Below are 25,765 nucleotides of genomic sequence, written 5' to 3'. Positions count from 1 at the left end.
TAAAAGAAATCTCGAGGTCATAATCTAACTATTACTATTTTGGGAAGGGTAACAAATTTGCATCAAAGGTAAAATCTCTTTAAACAAAACCTTTCAAATGGCAAATTCTCGACAATTTTTATTTTCAGTTAAAGAACCCGAAAAGATCAAATTGTGTGTACAAATTTGCCTTTGAACGGCCATAAAATGATGTGGGAATATAGGAAACAATATTTCAACTAGTTTGTTTAATGTTTTCGTTGGAGTTGAGTGCCAATGTTTTTCATTTTTTTGTCAGAACGGAGCTTTCCAATTTAACAATGAAAATAGAAAATCCCTTCTGCGATTTTCCCCGGTCTTGGCGCTATGCAAGAATGAAATGGCACACAGGCTGCCTTAAAACTGCACAGGCTCTCTTGGTATTGGGCTACTGCGTTTCATATGTAGGTGGATTCGAAAGGAATGAACTAGTAGCAGAATTCAATTAGACGAATTTGTTTTATAAGTTATTGATACCTTCATGGGGCCCTATCATTAAAATGGGTTCGTAACAGGAGCGTGTCTCGCAGGTGCTCTTACAGCACTTCTGATTACTTGAACAGTCTCCATCCCAGTTGCATTGTTCCAGTGATGAACAGTTCTTGATGACGGTCCAGGATGGGCATCTCCCTTCTTTAACAATTTGTCTCCTCAGGCGGCGGGCGGTCTTTGCTGTGGTACCTGCAACTAAGTTGAGAAGTTGAAACCCTTGACCTCAAATTATCACTTACTTTCAATTTCGTTTGATTCGAAGTTTCTATTATAGCCTGAAGGGGGAAGGATATGGGGCTGTATTTGCAGGTTGTATGTATTACCATCCATTTTTCATTTAACTTGTCATAAATTGGGAACAACGCATCAAAAATGCTGTGCAGCGTCTTGTTATACTCTTTTTTTTTTTTTTATAACAACCTTTGTTTATAAGAACGTTGAGGCGAGATTAACTAAAATTTAAGAACATACTAAGAGCATTAACCAGTCGAGAATTTTTTTTTTTTTTTACCAAATGTTTAAAATGAACAGTAAAACGTAAAACGTCAGTCTATACAGTCCAATTAACTCAAATGATACAGGGACAAATTTTAACATTAACCGAATGGATTTCTTAATGCATGCCTGGTACATTTTGTGCGGACATCACATTACGGCACATATTGCTCTTTAATAGGTGCCTTGGTCAAGTCTGCATAGATTTATTGAAATACTATAACAGATAACTAAGAACATCTTAAGAACTTTTCGGGTTCAAATTTCCAAGAAATAAGTAAATAAATTCAGTGACGGTTTGCATTTGACGTCATGGCGGCCATATATAAGAACGTTCAGCCTTAGCCCGAACATGAGATGTTCTTCTGTATTCTAGTTTAAAAAGTAACCATGAAAATAATATTCTGGAGGAAACCTGGTAGTGTTCGTTAGCAGGATCGCAAAACTAAAAGTGCCACTCAAAATGTTATTACATAATTAGATATTGTAATTTACGAACCGAAGAATCTTAGCGGTTCGGAATCCTTAATCCTCGGCTCCTGTCCTCGGTCAATATTGTTTACTGGGGCAATCACCTAAACTCGGTTCCAGGCTTCGCTGCCTGCCGCCTGACTATACATCTGACTATAGGCGAATCTTTGTTTACACTTTTTGCCTCATTAACATACGCTTATCACTATCTGATGACGCTAATGAAATAAAAGCCCTGAATATTGAAAGGGCATAACAGTTTCAGTTTTCTCTGAAAATTTGACCCCAATACATCGAATAGTTTCGGAGAAATTCCGTTCTAAAAACTCGAAACCCAGCAATTTCGCAGATTTTCGGATGGCTGATATTTCCTTCAATATTGCTTGCAAAGAGCTGAAAATTGCACAAATTACTCAACTTAATCAGCTCTTTCAACTTTTTCATTTAATTCATATATACGGCCACGGTTTCTATGGGTTAAGTCGTATGGTAATGAGGAAAAATGTAAACAATCACGTCAGCAAAGATTCGCCTATTGGAAAAACCGTAATAATTTTCTCGTTTCAGTTTCATCGTTGGTTTCTACGTGCCCAGCTACCATTTTATAAAACGCAATGAAAACCGTCCATTTGAGAAGAGTATCTCACTAGAGTAACACTCTAGAGTAACACTCTAGAGTAACATTGGAAACAGTTACGGGTACGCGTGTCACGGTAATTTAATAGACGTCATCACAAACCTTTTGAACAAGCACCGTGTACAGCATGTGCCTTCGCTGGTTGTGTGGCAACAGTTTTGTTGTAAGTCTCCCGTATAAATAAACAAATACGTTCACCTTTGAAATTGATGATAACTTAAACAGGTCCTTTTTGCGTGATGTTGTACCGGACATCGCTTGAAAGAATTGAAAATGTGTTTAAGAAATCATCGAGATACGAACAGACGGTAACAGCGAGATATCACGATGTATAAAAGCTTTCATGATATTTCCGTGGTCTCGTTACACTAACATCTGCACAAAGCATTTAACAGCGCAAACTATAATCAGTAGTTCTCAATTGAATGACCACAGCTCACAATTCTCCACCCTATTATTGTTTCCGTGATAATCGTTGGTGGGCAGTTGAAGTTCTTGGTCGTCTGCTATACCCATGTTTTTCTAATTGTTTGAAATAACAGAACCTTTTAACACAAAACATTACAGATCCGTAGGAGGCTTTTCACTTTAAAAAAATGATACAAAAACCATTCCTCATATTTCATTGATGCTAATCCGGCGGAGACGAACTTGGTAGATCTGTTTTTCGTTCGAGGATAAATGGATGAAATCCGCTCGGCCGGATGTCGTTCTTTTCATTTGGTAAAAGTTTATTTTGTATCTGCTTCTACCATCACTTCAACAAGAGTACATGAGAATATCAAAAACCGCGCTTGATAAATTTCTTATTGATAGATTATGCCCGTCGACCAAGAGTTAGCGTCTGGACAGAAGGGAACAATGACCTAAAGAGATTATACCGTTTAGGCGCTTAATAAAACTTGACTAAATCCGACGTCGCGAGAGACTCAAATACCCGTTTATACCTTATCGCTGACTTATATTAGAAAGAAAACCAAACTTTGAAATTCAATTCAAATCTGTGCCCAGCCCAGCAGAAAAGAAATTTGGTTTGTCATCAAAACTGATTTAAATCATGAAAGACAGTCTCTCCTACACTCTCTCTTCTCGAAATATTATCAAAACAATGACTGTTTATGAGACAAAGTACTTACCTATACAGTGGTTAAAGAAGAATCCTAGTAGCAAGTACAAAGCGAAATTCCTAAAAGCAAATAGCCCGCACATGTTAGACGAGCATTAGGATTCCACGGCGTTGTGTGTGTGTAGCTCGCCGAGATCTCAAACGCAGGAGATTAAGTTTCTCATTATAAGAAAATATGTTACTTGCGTTACGAAGTATCCGTGTCACAGTTTACACAAAGAAATCCTCCATTTATTGGCAATAAATAACTTGCGTGCATGCAGCAGAAGCGTTTCCGGTCAATGCAGTCACGTCATCAATCGATGAGAGAAAGTGTGTAAGTAAAAGACGCAAATGGAAAGAATAAAAACGGTTTAAATACAAGACATGCAACAACGAGATTAGGCAAGAGATCCTCTCTTCAGACCTCTAAATTAGACGAATGTATCGTGAGTGAACAGCTTTTGGTCAAATTTCACTAAAAAGAATGTCGGAGGCAGAGTAGTAATTCCATTCAGGGGTTGCTTAGCCTTTGAAGAATTTCCGTTCCATGAGCTTCAAAGTTTCAACAGAGATGACCTGTTTGGTCTATGTAAAAAATGTCCGGCTCTTTTTCAATGATTATTTTTAGCCTTATAAATAGTTTTCCAAACAGCACGAATGGTATTTTCCAATGCCGCGTGTGTATACATAAATAGATATGGATTTTTTTTAAATTTTTCCTGAACTGAAATGCCAGGTTAACCCTAACTGCCCGAATTTTGTTTTGGATTCCAATTTCTTTTGATCCTTTTTCCCAGCAAAGTCATAAACTGTGCAAAAGTATTTTTGTTTAAGTAGGCCGCATCCTTTAGAAACCCGAGTTTCTCGGATCATCCCGAGATACGCAGAACTAATACATAGTAGCAAACGGGAGGCACCGTTATTAATTCTTCCAGGATACCTGTGGCCGCAGTGATAAGAGAAGGACTTCTTCTTTCTCCATTCATCTGACACGAAAAAATTGTGGTACCGCCGTTTGAAACGTGTGGTCAGAGAAATTCACCCGAGGGTAAACCTTCTTCGCTCGAATCGAGCTATATCGAGCTATTTGCCTTCTGCCGTTTGACGCCTTAAGTTCGCTGAAAATATGCTCTCGCGTTTTTCCTTTACGGATATAACCAATTCCAGTCGAAAGGCCAAAATGTGGCCAAAACTCAGACTACTGATGAGACAAGACCTTAAATCTAAATCATTCGTAAGAGGGAGGAGGGGACAGGGGGAGGGAGAAGGGGGGAGTGACGTTGAAAAATGTAAGCTATAATTTTTCGTAGTTGACGTGGCCGTTTCGGCACCCTTGCCACCCGTTCAGACTGTTCTTGATCTTTATTTGTATAACCTAATATTAGTAAATCAAACAAATAGAAAAACAATCATACCATAACAGTTTATTTGCTACTTGACTGAAGTTACAACAAGGAAACTGACTACCGTTGGCGTGTCTAGAGTAGCTTAACACTATGTTCTTGTCTAACATCCTTTATACTATGGGGATGATGCCGAATCTATTTCGCGTGTCTGTTTTATCTGTTAAAAATAAGGTGCCTACATCTGAACCCGTAGACTGAGAGTTTAATTTTGCAGCCAAATATTTTAAACTTGTTAATCCGGGCTTTTGGCTGATCAACAGAGCGCTATTAAAAGCCCAAGCAAATCTGAAGAGGTTTGACGTGTTATTTGTGCAGTTAGCTCCTTGGTTGAGTTTCTAAAAACAAGAAATTGCAAATGAAATTAATGAACCGCTTGATATAATAATTACCCCGAAATATGTTTAATCAGTTGAACAGAATATGGTAGCTTTTTCTGGCTTTGTATCCTGGACTACCCGACATTCGACATACTGCGATATTTTGCTTTTTTAAGGAGGCTCGAGGCAGTTTTTTTGTACTTAGGGTGGAAGTTTTGAAATTACAATCTCGCATAGAAGATAAACTTCGATCTCCTTCATACTACATCATCATTTCAACATATGATCAAAGTTAATTTTCTCATCGGTTTCCAAGCAACAGCTATCACCATAGCAACGGAAGCGCATAGCCTCTCATTTTAAACATTGTCGATTATCTCGAAATCTAGTCAGACACTTTATGACGAAACTTTAGGGATTTAAACTACTCAATCTAGACAACTTGTAGGCGAAATAAGAAAAAAATCTGTAAGAGCGTTTTCAAGTAAATAATGAATCAATTTTTACGGGGTGATTTTGTTTATTCCAGCATTTTTCACCAATATCTCTGGTATAATAAAACTTGACGTTTTGTCTTTTCTGTCAAAGGGTCTTTCCTGATAGCAAAACATTCTAAATGTATATTGAGCTTCATGGGTGTCTCCGATTTTAAGATATTTATGTTTAAAAACAGTGAAAATAAAGCGCAGATGAATGAAAAAGATCCTACTTGGCATAAATCGAGATATCTTTAAAATAGCCCCACAGATTTTTCTGTTGAATTACAAGCGGTTAAAGTAATAATTCTTTTCGATATCTACGCAAGTTTTAGGTTCAGGAACCGAAATTGGTGTTAGAGAAGATGGCTGAATCTTGGTCAAGTTTCAGTCGTTACTCGCTTTCTCCGAACAAGAATTTTTATTTTGTTTATCCCGGTCTATTTCACTGCTATTCACGTGCTTGGAATATTTATCATAGCGTGAAGTCGTGCAAAAGGTAAAATTTACAATGGAAGACTTGAGAAGCAGGAGCATATATTTATGTAAATTTTACCTTTTTCACGACTTCACGTAATCCTAAATATTCACAGCACGTGAATAGCAGCGGAATAGACCGGGACAAACAAAATAAAATGCTTGTTCAGAGAAAGCGAATAATGACTGAAACTTGTCCAGGATTCAACCTTTTTATCTACCACCGATTTTGGTTTTTGAGCCTAAAACTTGCGTAGATATCGAAAAGAATTATTACTCTAACCGCTTGTAATTTAACATAAAAAATCTGTGGTGGTATTTTAAAGATATCTCGATTTATGCAAAGTATGAACTTTTTCATTCATCTGCGCTTTATTTTCACTGTTTTTAAACATAAATATGTTAAAATCGGAGACACCCATGAAGCTCAATATACATTTAGAATGTTTTGCTATCAGGAAAGACCCTCTGACAGAAAAGACAAAGTGTCAAGTTTTATTTTGCCAGAGATATTGGTGAAAAATGCTGGAATAAACAAAATCACCCCGTAAAAATTGATTCATTATTTACTTGAAAACGCTCTTACAGATTTTTCTCTAATTTCGCCTACAAGTTATCTAGATTGAGCAGTTTAAATCCCTAAAGTTTCGTCATAAAGTGTCTGACTAGATTTCGAGATAATCGACAATGTTTAAAATGAGAGGCTATGCGCTTCCGTTGCTATGGTAATAGCTGTTGCTTGGAAACCGATGAGAAAATTAACTTTGATCATATGTTGAAATGATGATGTAGTATGAAGGAGATCGAAGTTTATCTTCTATGCGAGATTGTAATTTCAAAACGTCCACCCTAAGTCCAAGAAAACTGCATCGAGCCTCCTTAATTGCTTAATTTGTTTCTTTCATAGTATAACTTCCTTTTATAGCATAACAGATCATTACAGTGATCCTATTATGAAAATATGGCTGATTCACTTAATGCAATAATCCTTGTCTGTTTTCATGTTCTGTACAGCCGTAAACCCGTCTAGTTTATTTCAATGCTACGTCTTTAAGTCATTTGAAGACCGTATTTAAAAAAAAAGTAGGAGGATTGTAACACTCTACTTTTGATTTTACCAACGTTATGATCAGGATAAATGACATTTCATCCCATTATTATATTACCGTTGTGTACACTGAGTGAGTAATGCATCAGTCAATTCCAACAGTGCCCATCTCCCCCCCCCCCTCCCCCCATCCGGGCCGATCCCCGGGAATTACGATTTTTTGAAAATTAACTGGCCCACCGCCGGGACAAAATAGTTGTTCAAATGCTCCGGGGTGGTAGCTCAAACATGTCAAAAATATTTTATTTCCTTCTTTTCACGTTTTACTTCAGTAAAATCGAAGCTTATTCAGGCCAAATTAAGTCCTAGCTGGGTCTTGCTTCGGCGTAGTTAGTGCAAAAAAAGGTCATTCTACAGCTCTAGCGTCCCATTTTATGTCCTATCTAGACGTATTCAATAAGAAACTTACTGTATTTGCCGATGAATTTGTCACTAAGGAAGCGACAATGCTGTAGAGTGAAAAAAGTGAGATGGTTAAATGCCCTGGGGTAATTGGGTGGAAGGCTAATGCCCGATCCCCGGGATGGACAGTGTGGGAAAATGCCCCACTATTGCCCTGGGGGGTGGGCACAGCTGGAATTGACTGATGCATAAGAATTGGAAAGGGTTTGATCTTTTATAAATAATTTGCGTGTGAGGAAGTGGCCACGAAACCTCGTAATGTTTTCACAAGTCGACCTGGGAGAAATTTGATGCGCTAGATCAGCTATTTACGGAATCCGATTTTTCAGAAAAAGGAATATTGCGAATGCTTTTTTTTTTCAATGATACAAGCACTGACTCGGAAAATTAAATACGAGTTCTCCCAACAGGAGTCGACTGACTTTCCCGGATTACTAGTTCAGATGCACTACCACTGAGCATCAGGAAACTGCGAGAGACTGCAGAAATATTCCTATTCCTGTTAAACAAATATTACCTTTGTGACAATAAAGGTTATATTTGTATCTCATTTTATTGTCCTTCTATTGATTGTCATTACTTTTTGGTCAAGTTTTCCGAAACCTTGGGGAAAGCCAGAATCCGAGAGTGAGGGATCCAAGATGGAAAACGTTTGAGTAGCCTGCGTAGCTGGCGGTATTGTAGGCGCGCGTGAAATAAAGTTTTGGCGGCGGAGCTGCTAGAAGCCGGAGCGGCGAGGCCGCGACGCAGGCTAACCGTTTGAGGCAATTATTACGTCAAATGACGTCATCCTTCAAAGTCTTCCCCTCCCCTCCCACACCAACAGAAGACGAAAATAAACAACAAAACAAAAATTAAAAGAGCAACAACAAAAACGGTATAGAGACGCCTACAAACAATTATTTCATTTAATCTTGTTATTGAATGCCAGCCAACTCGTAACTGCATGTCTCATCGCTGATGAGGTTATGAACTACTTGATTTACCGATAATGTTAGATGATTATTCGTTAAACATCAACAAACTTGAAGTTCAACTTCCCCGGGCCTTTATAAATCCCCGAGAGTGCCATATCGCACATCATAGTATAATTTCGCTTGATTATGATTAGTCAGAGGCTTCCTTTTCCCGGAACGTTTAAAACCAAGTGACTCATTGAAAAACCGTAGCTTCTTCATTTTTCCCGTCAGGTATGATTGACGCTCTAACCTTTTACAATGGTCCAAATGAGTTCCCTTGGCGCAGTATGACCGAGTATGGAAAAGGATGCATCACCTACCAGTTGGAGGGGCTGTGGAAGTTTCTTTTATTTAATTAACCGAAACAATTTTTCTTTCTCGTCCACTTGGAAAACATTTTTACATTATAAATACAGATATTTTAAAATTATAGTTTGCTTACCTCAAAAACTATTTTTGTGGCGTCAATAACTTTCAAAGAATAATTGCCTTGATTGTGATGTATCTCAAAGCATACCAAACGATTCGCAACCCTCATGGTCAATCCTTGAAAATAAAAACCAGAAATATTAAACATTTGACCACGATAAAATAAGAAAAGTGCATTAATAATGAGATTTTTCTTGAATAGCTCAAAGATTATAAGTTATTGTGATTCTGTGAGTTAACTAAACCATTTTGAAATTAACTAAAAAAGTTTCAAGTCGTTTTTGAGCTGAATTTTGTGTAGACTTCTGCTCTATGATTACACTGGCCATCCCTTCGGATGAAAATAAACCACGAGAATGATTCAACGTAACTGATTGAACGCAACGATTCCAAGTTATTGTGCATAATCTTGAACTGAAAACAACAAAACACTTTTCTCCTCACTGTATATAATCTCGCTCACATAGCGTGGGACCCGCACCTATAATGAAAACTATCAGCGATAAACTACCTACATGTACTCGTTACGAACTGAACCTTACATGTTCCCACCCCACCCCCAAAAAAAGGTTTAGGGAGTCATACTGAAGTGAATTTGTATTTGTTTTGAATGTCCCTAAAACTTATTTATTCAAAGCTCCTTGTAACAATCAGCGTCTCTTGGGAAATGTTCCGTAACTTTCGGCATCGCACTGCAATGGTAATGTCTCTGATGAAACGAGGTATGCCATCTACGCTTCAGTGAACACTGTCCAAGTAAGTATTCCCTTGTCCACCTCTGCAAGAACTCGTACTTGCCTTTGAATCGATCTGATCCTTTGGACTGATCCTTTGTGACGTCTATGTCTTCTACTCTAAATCCGAGTCTATATGTTCAACTAAACTCCGTCATTGAATCTTTCCTTCTCAAGATTGGTACGCGACATTGTAAATCAGGTGGGCTTCATGTCTTTCAAGCCTAACTCTTGCACCAGGTTCTCTAAACATAATGTTACATTGTAACCACCGTCCAAAAATGCGAAAATGGTAATCTCTTTTGTACCTCCCTGACAGCCTGTTTTAACGGGGACAAATTGAAGAACACTCTTGGTCGACTAGCTCTGACGGAACAAACTGCTACAGAATTGCTATATCTTGCTGTTCTGGCCTCGTTGATCACTTGAGAAGCCACTGGACTTACTGTCTTACTACCATCGTTGTTGCTGGGCTGCTGTGAAGCTCAATGACAGCTGTCGCGCGTTACTGGCACTCGCGCTACTTTCAGGCGTGCTTTGACTGTTAACCTGGCACAGTTCTCCTCGATGTTTTCTCTCGAAGAATGTATTAGATAATGGTGATTCTTCACACATTCTGATATTCTGCAGGTAAAACCGCTCTTACACTGCCTTGCACTGTGTCCATCCTCAAGACATAATGTACAAAGTCTGGGCTGTCGTACGGTCTTGATACGGTCTCTAAACGGGGCATTATATTCTGAAGACTGGGCATCTCCAAATATCATGCAGGCCATAACACTGAGTACACTTCCGAAGGGCTCTGGGTTGTGCTTCCGAGCTATGATGGCTCCAATTGCTTGTAGAGACAAGTGTTGTAACCCTAGAATGATGATTTTACCTTCCTTTGCTTCCTTTTGCTTGCATTCTGTCCCTTTCATTTGAAGAGGACGACTTCAGGTCTTGTCCATATCTGTTGTTGATACGTCCAGCGACTCTGCCAACAAATTTGACAAATCTACATTAGGCATCAGGCAGCTTCTTCATCAGCACGAATATCACATCTTCGTTGTCCAAGCGACTTGTGAAGTTGCAGCCCATACTAGCAAAGACTCTTCTTACATCTACTAGTCTTCTTAAAAACTCCATGAGGGATGCTCCTGAAGAGTCTGTGTTCCTTTGACCCACCGGCAACTTTATAGATCTTCTGGTTGCCTCTTCAGTTTTTCCGGTACACTGCACAAGCAGGTATGTGAGTCTCTGGGATTCATCGAATACTTGGCTTTCGTTGTTGTCTCTAAATATTGTCAGAAACTCGCTCTCCACTGAATTTATTCAACTCTACCTTTGGTTAGGATGGGCCCTGTTTTATTGGTTGTGGTGTCGTCATCTAAGCGTCAGAGTATCGTGATTAAAGGTTACTCTATCTCTCTGATAACGAGGAAAGGTAATTCACCAGTGGAGATATGACTGCTACGAAGCAATCACTGGATAAAAAGCAGCCGTATCTGCATTTAAACCTGTATTTTGTGGACATTGAGGCTGCGTGGAGTAGGTTCTTATAGTTGGCTCATGTCGTATTGGCCACAAACCAGCAAGGAGGTACAAAGGATCTGAAGCAGTAGTGTAAACAGGGGTTGTCTTCAGAAGATAGGTAAGTTGATCTTACACACTCTACAAAATGAGACAATGTCATTTTCCTGACTTTTTTTTTGAACTTGCTTCACTAATGGCTGCCATGCAAATATGCCACACAGCGCGTCCAGGAAAGGGAAACTACTGGTTCTGTTTCTACCGAAACAGAGTCTCTACCAAGAGCTGGGACTGATCAAAGTTGCGTTCTGAGGCTGAAAATTCCCTTTTACTGCTAATCGGTTGTGGCTTTAAGGTGGGTGTAGCTCCCTTCAATACCCAGTGGTGACAATGGCTTATCACTAAGAGGATCCTGGGCATAATTTTCATATTCATTCATCCTATCTTTTGTTTCTCCCTCTACTTGTTGGTCCACTTCTTAGTCAATTTCAAAGTCTTTGGCCCATTTAATTTAAGTTCTTTTCGGGACAGATCTGGTTAGCAGCCAGTACTGAAGGCAATACCAGTTTGGGCCACAAAGCAAAAAATCTGAAAGCAACTGCAAAAAGCTCTTGAAAATGAATAATCACAATAAACAGCTTTGTAAGAAGACACCGACCTATTCGACTCGACACCGCATTTTAATCAAAAGAGAAAAACCTCTCAGAGATATAAACAAACAGCATGTAGGTATAGATAGGTAGGGAATTACAAGTGAAACAAATAACACGAATCGAAACTTATTAAAACAATATTGTTCTTGAGTATGTCACTTACGTACCGGCACTTTTGTCGGTCTCGAATGCAGAGCTGGCCGAAGCCTTACATTGCCCCGTTGTTTGATTGCAATCATGAATTCTGACAAGGGACCCCACAGGCTCCTTAATCCGGGCCTTAGCCTGGAGTGCAAAACGTCTTCTGCCCGTTGCTGAGCTGATAACGGCGCCAAAGATTACTGCAAAAACCTGTCCAAAGAAAAGTTTGTATAAACGCATGTGCATCCTTAAAGGTATTGTTACACTAGGCAATTTGTCTCGCAATTTCGTTTCGTCGTTGCAACACAACTTGCACGAAACGTTGCGTAGTGTAATATGCCCTGAAATGAACTTTTCTCGTAATCTTTTTGTTGCAGTCACCATGTTACAATAGGCAAAAATTGGTGCAACTTGTATCGCAATAAAATTGCCAGGCATATTGCAGGAAGAATTGCTTAGTGCAACAGCGCCTTAAAATTTTACAACGACAAGCATAAGTATATGAAAATATCTTAAAATTCCGAGAGAACTATAAATACAAGCACTAGCAAAACAACACTGCGCGTGAACTAACGTGTACCTATGCTGGTGCTTGAAATTAAGCCGGTTCCCAATAGGGAAACAATACACAAAAACAAAAGGCGACGTACGCACGCGCAGTATTGCTGAGCACTTATGCTGATGCTTATATTTATCTCTTACAGTGCTCGTGACAGAAGCACTAGAATAGCTTAGTCAGTTGAACCTTTCAGGTATCTAATAAGTGTGAAAAATTAAAGAATATCTTATTGTAGAAATACGAATATTTTATCTGTAAATGAAGCCAATAGACATGTTTGAGCCCTTACAGAGATAACGAATTAGTTGATTGCGTTTAATTTCTCAGTATCTCTGACCAGGAATAGTTCCCCCACCCCACCCTTCAACGGATCCAGAAGACTAAAACAAAGCCAGATTACAGGTCGAATTCCTTAACCGCTCGGCTACTGAAACAACCACGCTGGCAAATGACTGATTATTGAACGTATAGTAGCTAGCTCCTGGGAGACAGTTCAACACATTTTCTGCCATCAGAACCCCCTCAATACTCTCCGTTTGCACGGTGGTGCAGGGCCAAATATCCCAAAGAAATTAATTTCTTGTCAGTAACGGAGGGAGGTAATCTGGACCGGTAATCTGGAGACCCGATTCAACTCCTGGATGAACCACAAATTCACTCATTTCCTTAGTTGTGTTGATTCCTGTTCCCAAACTAACTTTTATAAGTATTCATTTCTTGGATATATCTGGTGAATCGTCATTGAAAGGGGAATAGGATGGTTATCCCAAGAAGGGGTGTGGGTGGTTACCTTTCACTTGATGCCTGCAGCAGAAGGTGATAGCGTCATGTGACTTGGGGAGTACGTCGCAATCTCCAAACAAACATCTTAGTAGGGTTAATAAATACCCAGCGCATATCGATTACCTAAAATACCATATTTTGATACTTTTTCACAACCTTTTTTCACACAAATTGTTTCTTTTTTCTAAGAGGCACAAACTATTAAGTAACTTCACAACGACTTACACTTACAACTAAGCTGAGACAGATTTTGTCCATGTCGCTGCTTTAATCGAGCTTTCTCGTCTTGAACTCTTTCTTAACTTCTCTGGGTGTACTGTGCATGAAAAATACCGTTACAAAGCACATGTTAAACGTTGGCCATCTCACATATAGCATTTAATAGGGCATACGTAGAAGCATAACAACCAGCAACCGTATAGCCTAGTTGTCTCCCCCTCATTTTTCTTGCTTCAAAACTTTTAACCACAAACGATTTTTTTTTTAATTTATGAACCTCTTTTCAGTTGTAGTTGTTTTTCTACAAATAAAAATGAATAAACATACTACAGTTTGTCATATGACCCGTAAGGCCCCTAGGTGACGTTAGCAGAGCCAAACAGACGAGTTGCATGAGTCGGTCCAGAAAAAGGTAATCCGGCCCCGCCCGAGCAATCTCGTATGGCTAAGTTTGCGCAACAATTTCCTTTATTTAATCTTTAGCATAAAACGAGCGACAGCAGTAAGCACGACGAAAACTTTCTGATAATGAGCCCTGAGTCCAAACTACTCCCAGATTAACTCATCAAAGAATTCATGGCCAGGCAAAAGGAGGAAAACACCATAAAGAAAACAAAATACGACATCAATGTTTTTGGAAGTTTCTTGGAGAAGTTGGAGAAACTAGAGGAGTCACAACATATGTAACGATTAAAGGCCCTCGAGGCCGATATGTTTACCATTTTATATATTACTACTCCACCAAGTCTAATTGTCATTATCTACAAAAAAAATCTCAAAGAAGGTATAAATAACAATAAAAAATGGAACTTTGCTATTTTTCATTCTTCTAATTTAGTCGAGGCGTCCAAAATGGCCAATTGAGATGATTTAAATGGTATATTTTAGGCGAAAATGTCAAAAAAGAAAGAAAAACACACTAGTCATTGTTAGCAGTCACGATGTAGTTCCTTAATTTTAAAAATTAAGATAAACCGACTGTCATCCCAGTCAGGTGGCAATTTCATTTTGGTGTTAAACAAGGCTGAACTGTTAACTTATATTAAAACAAGAGAAGGATGCATTTAAAAAATTGCTCACGCCGACCCCAAATTGAAAGAGGGACCAACCAAGAAACTAAGAAAAGCATACAAAGCTAAAAGAATTAAAGGAGGTAATAAAACAATCTCTCTTTTCTGAGGAGCCTTTAATTTTAGAAAAAAGACCTCACTCGTTGCTTTAACCACCTTCCCCTTAAAAAAATCGTGATCTGCTATTTACGAAATTTACGAAGAAACATATTTCAAGATAAGTTACGGCTTGTTAAAAAAAACCCACCTTCAACTTCGACGATATCACAGGAATGAATGCTAGGCGCCTTTGTTAACTTCTTATTTTATTGAATCTGAGTGTGTCGTCACCAAGCATAATCTGCTCTTATTTGGTCGTATGGTAATAAGTGAAATATTTGAATTGCGACAGGTTAAAGAGCAAAGATGACAGCGTATTCCCCTAAAATGGCAAAAATGACAAAACATTGTCTTCTTCTGACACAAAAATCGTGAGCTCAGTGAGGCGAGTAGCGATGACCAATAGCTGTTATTACAGGTGAGCCCAAGTTCAGTGGTGTTACTATGAAAGCGCGCAAAATCGAGGCTTTCGGGTCAAATAGAGTCCCTTCTTCAGAGATAATGCAAGTTGTGGAACGGTTTTTAGTTTTTCTTCGAGTTGTTGAAAGTAATTTGACTTAGTTTTATGGAGACAAAAATTGCACTGTAGCGCTTACGGATGCGTTAACCGAAGCAACAAGCCCCACTGTGAGAAACTTTTTTGACATTCTTTAGCGATAAAAAAATAATCAAAATCTCTTTCGAACCTGGATGGCACAAGTGCAGCGAAAAACGTTCCGGTTTCCAAGCATTATTATCATTTTTTTTAGAGGAATGTCAGTTTTAAGCAGCGTTTAGGATGAAAAGTGTCTCTGAAAGCAGGATCCATACCAACAAGGTTCAGCTTTACGTCGAGAGAAAAGCCAAAAGCGGAAAGCTCTAGCTGATCGTTTCAGTTGCGACTACAAAGAGAGCAACACATCTAATCAAAGATAAGTCTCAGCCTAGACCCGTCTGCAAAACCTTGTTTTCGTCTGGAGAATTGGTTGGTATTTCCCCTCAGTAATCTGTATTTCCTAAGAAGCTGTTTATTTGATTGAAGAAGTTCAAAACAAAGAACTTTTAAACCATCGTAAAGATAAGGGTGAAGAGGTCGGTCGCTTGAAAAAAATCATGGAGATTTGAAGAGAAACTACCCGAAAACATGAAACAGCTGGAAAATAAACGAAAACTTAGGACACAAAAATATGATGTTTAAAGCATGGCTGTTAGCTTTTTAGGTAGGCTTGCAGCCTCCCAATTCAACTTGTGTATGGCAACATTGAACAAGAGGGGTTTCAACATTCAAGAGATGTAGGCCCCTGAGGGTGTTAGCGTGAATGTTCCTCCCTTTATGAATCAATCACGGCAGTTTACTAAAAAGGAAACTTTAACAACCCAAAGAATTTCAACCTTCAGAATACATGTTAAAAGTACAAGTGAACGTATAAAGAACTATTATATTTTAGACTTTTTTCCGGCTACCTGTGCAAGGATGGCATAATTAACACTATATCTTCCGTGTGCACCATGTTAACTAACTTTTTGTCTCCTCTCTTAAAGTGATAACTTTTATTTGCAGGCAAAGGAGGCTAAACAAGTGAGACACTGTTTTTGAGACTTTGGTTGAACACTATGACACTTGTAACTCCTTATTAACACGAGCACAAAACAGAAAGTTTATTGACCTTCAGTTCGTAAGTGGAGGGGAATTGATTATTCTCCTATACAGAATGTACGTTAAATTAGAACTACTATCCTCATTTTAGAGGAAACATTCTCTTGCAGTTTGCACATATCCATGAGGTTAGCGAGGCTGTTCAGCATTGATTACCCATCATACAAATTTACAGACTGTTAGTTGCAGAAAGGGAGGGGTAAGGTTTGTGGATGTGCCCTTACCTCTGGTGTCACCACTTTCACTGACCAAATTGGTAAAAAGAACTAAAGAACTTGAAGAAGGCGGTCTTATCCTTCTCCTTGATGTGCTTCACCATACCAATGAAGTCGTCAGAGGCAGCTGAGACAGCTGAGGTGACAGAGACTGCAGCCGATGAAGTACAGAATGAGCGGATTCCAAGGAGAAGAAAGAGGCGGTTCGAAAGCAGTTTCTCGAGTTTAGGAAAAGAGGATAGTAACCTGGCCTCATCTGCTTAAGTATTGGATTCTCTAATACCCGGATGACCCCTAACTATTTGCCGGGAGACTGGCACTAACAAGCAGCATAAAATAATTTATTCCCCGGGTGGGGTGAATAAATCTCCTTTACTACTATGAATGAAAAGGTAAAACATACAAACAGATATGGGGAACAACGATAAACATTTTTGGGGATCAAGGGAACAACGCAAAAATTTTCGGGATAAAGGGAACACGAGCAAAAACCTTTTAGGGAACAAGTGGTTTTATTAATAGAGAACAAGGGATAAAATAAAAAAAGGTGGCTCATGGGAAAGGGATCATGGGAACACGTCACGTCTCCCCCCCCCCCCCCCCCCCCCAATGGGAGGGGCTTAACGTTCCAAGGATTCTTGAGAAAATTAGTGTGAATTTAGGCCGGATAAATTATCCTCTGTGGGCTTTCACAAAATCACTGGTTGCAAGAATACTTTTAGAAGAGTGATAAATTCATTGAAATAACTTCATACACCACCATAGCCTTAACATTTAATTGATAAACCCTATGATTATTCAATAAGTCTATTCACTGTCACACCCAAAAACGGACAGGAGACAATATTTCATTTAATATTTAATTGAATGAACGTTATAAATTATCACAAACAAGTTCCAAGGAGAATGATGCTCCCAAATTTTACATGGAATCAGACACTCCAATTTTACGGCTTATTAAGAGAAAACTACAGTTCTACAGTCCCATTTTTATCTCGTTCCATTTTACTCTTCGGATGGGATTGGGTCTGCTCTCGTCACGCTCGTTTACTGAAAGGTGATTTAGGAGTCGAATTCGCCTTCCTGGCGTAAATATGGCCACTAGAGTGACGTTTATTTGACCCAAATATCCTTATCATAAGATTACAAGTATTTGATGGTATCTTCATCAAAGGTGGGGCACGAGAAAAACCGCCACATGGAAAATGAAAATTAGAAAGATATGGGACTGGAGCTGGGGAGGCGGAGGGAAACTTGAAAGTTAAAGTTGGGAGATGGCGTTGCCGCTGAATGGTAAGGAGGCCGAAAATAATAGTGCAGGCAAACTAAATAGTAACAGTGAGCCCGCCCACTTGGATCTGATTGGATACTCCTTGGTGATAGGCCATTCCCTGCTCCAACCGAATCCTTGTAACTGATACACGTAGAAATGTAGCTATGAAAATGGCTCGATATAAAATTACATTATATGGGCAGCATATAACGTTTGTTTTTTTTTACTTCACAGCATAAAAGTTAAAGTTTTTATAATAAATTAGTTGGACTCTGAACGTAGAGTAGGCAAAAATTCAATTGGTTTGTGCATGAGTGTATTTAGGCATGATTCGGATGATTCAATTAACGGTGCATTTATATCCAAGTTAACTGAAAATTCGATTTCATCGCGCTCAACGATTTTCCCTAAAAATCCGTTCGGGGATGTAAAACAATCTTTCGACTATCGAAATTCGGATTTTCGTCCAATTATATTTTGTTGCACATACTTAAATAATAACTTAATTTTGGTCGACTTTGATCCAGTTAAAAGTGTGCCGGAAAATTAGATTAGTTTTCGTTAATGAATACAACAGACGTGCTCAAATTGTTTTAAATATAAATTATTTGAATATTTTATTTATTTCCTCCACTTAGCTTATATTACATTATGTTAATATTAAATTAATATATTACTAAAGAGGAGGAGGGGGACACATCTAGGTTAACTAATATTGTGTCCCTTAGTACAATTGTTATTATGGTAAATGGGAAGAATAGTGAACATATCCATAAGGAAGAAGATACACATCTTCCACTTTTTTCCCGTTGTTACTAGACATTGTAGTTAATTTATCTTCTAAATTCACGGAGTTATCGAAAATACGGTCATCTTACTCGGTGACTGCTGACCGTTTTAAATATATAGTTAAGTATATTAAGTTTATCTAGTCTTTATTCTGCTAGACTGTTTGATTTCGTCGCGCGAAGCTTCGAATTCGGCTGAAATTTTAAGCACCAAAAGTTTCATTTTGACCGAATTCGGTTATTATATGGATTTCTTTTGTTTGACTTTAAGGTTTTAAGCACCAAAAGTGTCATTTTGACCAAATTCAGTTATTATGGATTTTTGAAGATTTTTCGACATTGAACCAACTGAAGTATGCCGTGATTTGTAAATACCTTCAATTCAATGTAATCAAAAGCCTTCGATTCAATTTCAACAACAATTACACGACGAAAACACTCAAATTTTTTGTCGAAACAAATCAAGATGGCAACTAAGTTCAGTTCTTCTTGTCTCAGCGCATGCTCAATAATGTCCACATGCTGATCTCTCTTGCGGGCTCAAGATAAGTCATTCAGCGGATTCCACATACTGGGGGCGGGGAAGTGCAGCAATTCGTTTGCTTCTTCTGAGAGTTTCAACCTGTGGAATCTGCTGTTCGGTTGCCTTATAGTGTTCTAGTGGGACTGCTAGTGTGACTTCCAGACGGTATAACAGATGAATGGACCGATTAGTGACTCCAGTACTTGTCTGAATGTTTGCAGCTCTGACTCTGCCATCGCTACCGCAGATAAGCCGCTTGATAATAGCTAATTTCCAGGAACTCCGTGAAACATCTCCTCATGGATTAGAACAACATCCCCCACTTTGATGAACTGGTCACGTGACTCTCGTTTCTTGGACTGATATGTATGGCGCTCTCGTAGTGAAGCGAAGTACTCATTCTTAAATCGCTGGAAGAAGTGTTCATACAGCAATGCGTGACGTTTCATGACTTTGCCTTGCTGATTGTGATCATTGAAATCGTCGTCTTCCAGCTCGTCTGGATCAACTGTAGGGTGTGCCAATGCAGACACATCGTAACCATAGAGCAACTTGGAAGGTGTCAGTGGCTCTGGATCATCCACATCATGGGAAACATAAGTGATTGGACGGTCATTTACTACTGCTTGGACCTCTTTGATGAGTGTTTGCATCTCAGACAGATCGATTAAGGGGCAGTGAAGGACTTATTTGATTGACGTCTTCACAACTCCAATCAGACGTTCCTACATACCACTCTAATGTGGTGACTTGGCGGGAATGTGCCTCATCTGAACTCTCTTCAGGGCGAAATGGCGCTGTACTTTCTGATCTTCCACGACTTGAAACAACCTTTGAATTTCCTGCCCTTCACAAGCATTGTCACATAAAATCAATGATGGAGTTCCCTAAACAGCACAGTGACGTCTGAAGGCTTGAAGGAACTGATCAGTGGTCATGTCATTCACAATCTCCAGGTTTACATTGCGAGTGGTGCTACAGCTGAAGAGGCAAACGTAACATTTCTGTCTTGCTACCATCCTTGACAATAAGATGACCATTGAAATCGATTCCCACTGTAGAAAACGGCTTCGTCTTATTCGGACGGAAATCAGGAGAAGCAGGTGAAGGGGGTAGCTTGAATGGTACACCCACATAGTAACGGCATCTGACACATCTTCGCAGTATCCTTGTCACCTCCCCTCGAGCTGATGGCAACCAAAATCTCTTGCGTAATGCTATAACTGTCCCTCTAACTCCTTCATGGAGTTGTCTCTCGTGAACTGACCAGACGAGCAGTGTTATGAACTGAGACTTCTTGCTTATTAGAGTTGGTTCTTTGGCATCTCTATCGAACATGGCGTGCTCGAGTCTCCCAAGGGCAACTAGAAGGCCACATGGATTAAGCTTCAAATTAAACTGTCGAACGAGGTGGGGACGCGTCTTGTGGGTGAACCTTGTTTGCTCCTGCAGCAAGTTATCTCTTGCTTGACGGAAATGCTGTATCTTATGAGATCGAAGGAGGATGACTTCCGCTGGACGACTGATATTTCTGATGCTGTAGAAACTGGGACTTCCAGCTGGACGACTGATAATGGTTTCTGTGATAAGCGAGTCTTGTCGCGTGTTTGTTTCAGGTTGGAAATAAATCTCAGGACATAGGACATGGTGCGAGGAAACGATTCATACGTCTTGAAGCGCGCGACTTCAATCAGGGTTTGCAGACTGCCGATGCCGGCATCAGATTGCACTGAGTCTTGGTCATAGGCTTGTGCAGCTGCGGCTGAAATAGAGCTGTCTTCCACGAGACCTGTAGTACTCCAAGTAGGCCAAAGAGAATGGTCAGTCAGCCATGGAAGACCTCTCTCCCACAGTGTGGAGTACTGCAACTCTTCAGAAGTACAGCCACGGGACAGGATATTTGCAGGGTTGTCTCCTGAACGGACGTGTGACCAACTGGACAAGTCAGTGAACTTTTAAGATTTCCGTCTTCCGGTTGCAGGTGAAGACATCGAGTGACTAGTGACTGAACAGCCAATGGAGAAAAATTGTGGAGTCTGCCCAGTAGTGTGATGAGATTGAAGGAAAGTCCTTTGCAAAGATCTCTTTATTTGTGACACCGAGCCGAGTACCCAAAACCATGGCAGTTAATTCCCACTGGGGGACAGTTCGTGCCTGTTTAGATGAAACAATCTTGACCTTGGATGCAATGAACTTGACTTTGTCGTTTTGAACGAAGAAGACACAATAGCCAGCTGCGGTAGTGGGGCATGCATCACAGAAGACATGCATGTCAACAGGCAGTGTCTTGTCAAGGTCTAGATAACGTGGAGTGATGAGCTTAGATGCCTCTTCAATTTCACTGGCAATCACGTTGTACTCTTGTTGTGGTTCATCGGGGAGAACTGCATCCCAGTCGAATCTCTTATCCCACAGGAACGAGATAAACGCCTAAGCTGGAACGAGAACAGGGGAGATGAAACCAACTAGGTCAAATGTTGATGATGCGGAACTTAGAACTTGTCGCTTTGTGAACGGCACTTCGAGAGGAATGACAATGGGTTTCTGTGGGAACTGCAGAGTGTCTTCCTTTGGGCTCAAAATCAGTTAAATAGTCCTGAAAATTCCCTCTGAGAACCAGTATGCATCTCGCTTATGATGGCGGATAGTGCTGGAGAGTTAGTGAACCAGTGGCGGAAATTCATGTCAGCAGCCTTCATGATCTTCCTTGAACAGTTGTAGTACTGAATACCAGAATCTTCATCGTCAGTTCTTGTCAATACATTGTCACAGTACAATTTCTCTTCAAGGTCATGAGGTACAAATTGAATGAATGGATCGTGATCCGGCTTGTACTGGGACAGATGATGAGGAAGGGTGGAATTGAGAATGAAGGGGGAACCTGCAGTTTCTTCCACAGGGAACAGCCTTCCTGAGAGTAGGTATCCTTAACTGGAAGCTTGACCAGTAGGATAGCCGTAAATGACATCAGATTTCAGGATCTGCCAGACGGAATCCAGACCAATAAGAACTTGGGCAGGGTTGAAAAATACTTGTCATAATCTTGGGATGAGAAGATGATGTCAAGAGTGGGATTGCCACAAGGATACTCCTTCAACACTTTGGTTAACAGCTTTTCTGGCAGCTTTTCAAGTAGAATATGAACATAGAAGTCTCCATTCCTGGTTGTGAGGAGGTCCAAGGTTTTCAAAGACCTTATGTCACTCATAATACAGTCGAACCTGTATATAACGGCCACCCTCGGGACTTGAGTAACTGGCCGCTTAATACAGGATGACTAAAAATACTAACTGGGCGTGGTCTAATGTCAATTTTAATTGCATATCATACAAAAACACTTCATGCAAGGAAACAATAGGAAAATCAACACTCTTTCAAGTGATCAATACTTTAAACAAAGTTCAGTGCCAATTTGTAACTTAACGGTATAACATACGTAACACTGTGTAAAAGTACTATATAATAAATTGTCCTCTACTCTCCTACGGTATTCAGTGCTCTATTTCTATGACTTACAGTTCACAACAAAATATCTCATTCCGTCATTTTATAGTTGTTACGCTCAATGTTTAATGTCACATAGCTGAAGAACAAGTTAATTAAAGAGGAATTTCTTGCTATAGAGTGAAGCATATTCAAAACAAACTTTTTTTTAGTCTTCGTGATATGGTACTGTACTTCAGCACATTGCGGACATCTGAAAAGCGTTAACTATGTTAAACGGCCGAGTATCAGCTTGCAGTAGCTTTGTACATGTTATATCTTTATAGTGATGCTGGATCGGATTTTACACACAATAAAATACCGCATAAAATAACATATGGCTTAGTTTTCGTTCAAGGGTGGCCGCCTAATACAGGGAAAAATAACAAAAAAAGACAAACATAGGACTGCTACAGGGTGGCCGCGGCCGCTTACTAGAGGTGGCCACCTAACACAGCTGTCCCTTTAGAAAGTTGAACTTGGTGACCTTCGAAATGTCCTTGACCTCGTGGACTTCGGTTTAAAAAACATCCCAGAAACTTAGCCATTTTCACCTGTCTTCATCGAAGATTGGCAACGTAATCTTGGGCAATTTAAGGTGGCTGAACACAGTTTTTCCAGTAAACAGGTGTTAGTAAACATTATTTGAAAACTACGTACTTCTGAGTACCCGAAATTAGCATGGCGCAAGATTAACTACGAAGGAATAAATTTTGATACTTCTTGTTGAACAAGGTGCCGTTGCCATGGCAACGCAGCAAGCTATTAACCGTCCACAAATAATGGTTTTTCTTAATTTTTAGAAAATGCACTCGTTAGATTTTTTCCATATTTTGTATCCAGAAAAACCCACAAAATACTGACATAGTGACGCTGCTTTCATGTAATTTTAACAGACAGATCTCCGGTAAATGTTTGTTTAGCACTTTAATGTTTTTTGAAGATACCCTCTGTTAGATTTTGTTTTTGGTTTGTAGGCAAGTTACGCTTTTAGAAAACTACTGTTTTGTCAAATTTCACGCAATTCTAACGAGCGGTTCCTTAGAAAACAGTTTATTTCCATCAAAATAACCAGTTACAATTTTTTGCTCAAATGCGCATGCGTGGCTTTTAATTAGGGTTTCTCAGAAAGATGAAAAGCGTAGGCTTAGCTCATTGTGAACTCAATTTCTTTGTTCGGCGATAAATGAAGAAGGATTCACAAACGAGAAACTAAGTTATTTTAAGAGCAAAACGTACCTTTTGGTATAAAATCGAGTGGTCGATAGTATTTGCTTACCACAACCCTAGCGCGCGCTTAATAGCATCACTAACAGAATCTGTTAAGCGCGCGCAAACTGTGTTCGGCCTCCTTAAGCGCCGAATGCTTGAGTTGTTTGGAAGGGCCAGAGTCAGTTCTAGCAGGCGATCTGGTGAAATCACAAGCCTTCAATTCAATTTCAACAACAGTAACACGACGAAAATACGCAAAGTTTTTGACGAAACAAATCAAGATGGCGACTGAGTTCAGTTCTTCTTGTCTCTCACATTGCCCTCCATTGTCAACCAACGATGTGTAGTATACAAATTTAAATGTAACCTGTGCGATGCAGGATATGTGGGGTATACGCGTGGCCACCTGCATGAGCGCAGACGGACACAAAAGAAAGTCGTCTGCCATTTACAAACACTACCATCTTCAACATAATGACCAGATACCACAGCGTTTTTTAGAACGGTTTCACGTACTTGCCAAATGCACCAGCAAATTTGATTGCCTCATTCATGAGATGCTATTCATGCGCAAACTAAAACCAGAACTGAACGTGCAAACTGATTCAATTCGCGCTAAAGTATTTGTTTAACTATCTATTAATATGTTAATTTCAGCTCTAGCCTATTTATTTATCCGCGTTCACAAACTGATTTTTTCTCTTGATAATGGAATCAAGATGACTCCGAAACGTCGAGCCTTAAATCTCTCTGTAATTTTTGCTTGTCTTTGCTTCAGCAAATCCCTTTTATATTTAGGACAAAGGACAACATCTAGCTCTTGTGGCAATAGGTATTTAAAGGCCCACTGTCACTTACCGGACGTGATGTTCCACGCATTGAAACTCCAATACCAAAATCACAACAGATAAATGATACACTTCCTAGAAGTGATGGCGAAAAATCCCAAAATTTCGCATTAACAGCGGTGAACCTTAAGTGGAACTCAATTGACGTGAAGCATTGTTCACTAAAATAAATGCAGAGTAACGCCTCTGATTTCGGATTGCCAAACACTCAACGCCCCTGTCTAGGACGGGTCCAGGACAGTCTCGCTTGAAACTATATACCCTGTTCAGGGCAGAGGGGCCAAAAACCATCCCCTTTCCAGCGGCACGTCCCCCTATAGCCCATATAGGGGAGTCCCCTCCCCGGGGTAGAGAGAAGGAAAAATATTCCCCTTGCCCTATCTCAGATGGGATATGATTTCATCACAACATAGTTAATTGAGGGACTGGTTGGGAAACTTTGCCATGAAAACAATGAGACCACTACAGACTAAATACAGACTCCACTCTATTATACTGAGCGTGAACTATTACAAACGACATAACTGATAACAAATTCAAAGACAAAGTATAAAGAGATATAGCTCTCACAGCGACTACTCTTGGGGTGGGGGATGTTATTCTAGGACCTTTATAGTGTATGATTTAATATTTGTAAAACGGGTAATAATAATAATAATAATAATAATAATAATAATAATAATAATAATAATAATAATAATAATAATTTGAAAGTCGTTGCTTTAAGTTAGCCTGGATTTGCATTGTTATCCTTTTTCACTTCAGTTCGCTTGCAATTCTCTGGTCGCCAGTCGATGTCTTTGTAACACTAACGGAAATATTCTCGAACAGATTGTCCACAACAACATGACTTTAATAAATTTGGTCATTTTGAGTGGTGTCATGAATCTATAAATTAAGATAAACCCTTTGGTGGGGGAGTATGATAACTGAGTCAGTGTTTTACCGGGGTTTCAAACAGCTTGCACCTGACCAAATTGATATGTTCTGAATGAGCTCCATGTGGTGTCGAGCACTTTGGTGTAAAAAGATGATAAATACAAAGCGATAGGTTTGACGTCTTTTTACATCATGGAGTGATCATGGTAATAAAGTCAAAATCTACTTTTTGGGAAAAATAATTTTAACTGATATCTGCAAGTTCAACTGCCTGTGACACGAAGCAAAACCACCCCATTCGTTTCTTTTTGACGTTCAGGAAATTGAAACCTTGGATATTTTT

The 25,765-nt window shown here is 39.5% G+C and overlaps 2 protein-coding genes across 4 annotated transcripts in view; both read right to left on the bottom strand.

The window, feature by feature from the left end:
* LOC146453176 (uncharacterized) overlaps positions 1-3,375 on the bottom strand; it is a 40,459-nt gene extending 37,084 nt beyond the window's left edge. For 2 of the 3 annotated variants that reach the window (XM_085096920.1, XM_085096921.1), the window contains exons 1-2: positions 3,250-3,375; positions 496-705 (exon numbers count right to left, since the gene is read on the bottom strand). In XM_085096920.1, the coding sequence (XP_084953046.1) occupies positions 496-705; positions 3,250-3,322 (283 nt within the window). In that variant the 5' untranslated portion in view covers positions 3,323-3,375. The remainder of the gene's footprint in view (positions 1-495; positions 706-3,249) is intronic. The other variant, XM_085096922.1, reaches the window with a different exon arrangement.
* Positions 3,376-4,631: 1,256 nt separating this feature from the next.
* LOC146453175 (uncharacterized) lies at positions 4,632-14,782 on the bottom strand. The gene is made up of 5 exons (XM_085096946.1): positions 14,714-14,782; positions 13,409-13,493; positions 11,862-12,045; positions 8,809-8,912; positions 4,632-4,962 (listed from the first exon to the last, which is right to left on the bottom strand). The coding sequence occupies exons 2-5, from the start codon at positions 13,433-13,435 to the stop codon at positions 4,738-4,740; spliced, it is 540 nt and encodes a 179-aa protein (XP_084953072.1). The 5' UTR covers positions 13,436-13,493; positions 14,714-14,782; the 3' UTR covers positions 4,632-4,737.
* Positions 14,783-25,765: the final 10,983 nt, after the last annotated feature.

This window comes from Pavona decussata, unplaced genomic scaffold (assembly GCF_977016875.1).
Source record: "Pavona decussata unplaced genomic scaffold, jaPavDecu1.1 SCAFFOLD_345, whole genome shotgun sequence".
In the NCBI taxonomy this organism is placed as follows: domain Eukaryota; kingdom Metazoa; phylum Cnidaria; class Anthozoa; order Scleractinia; family Agariciidae; genus Pavona; species Pavona decussata.
This window is presented reverse-complemented; position numbering and strand designations above follow the sequence as displayed.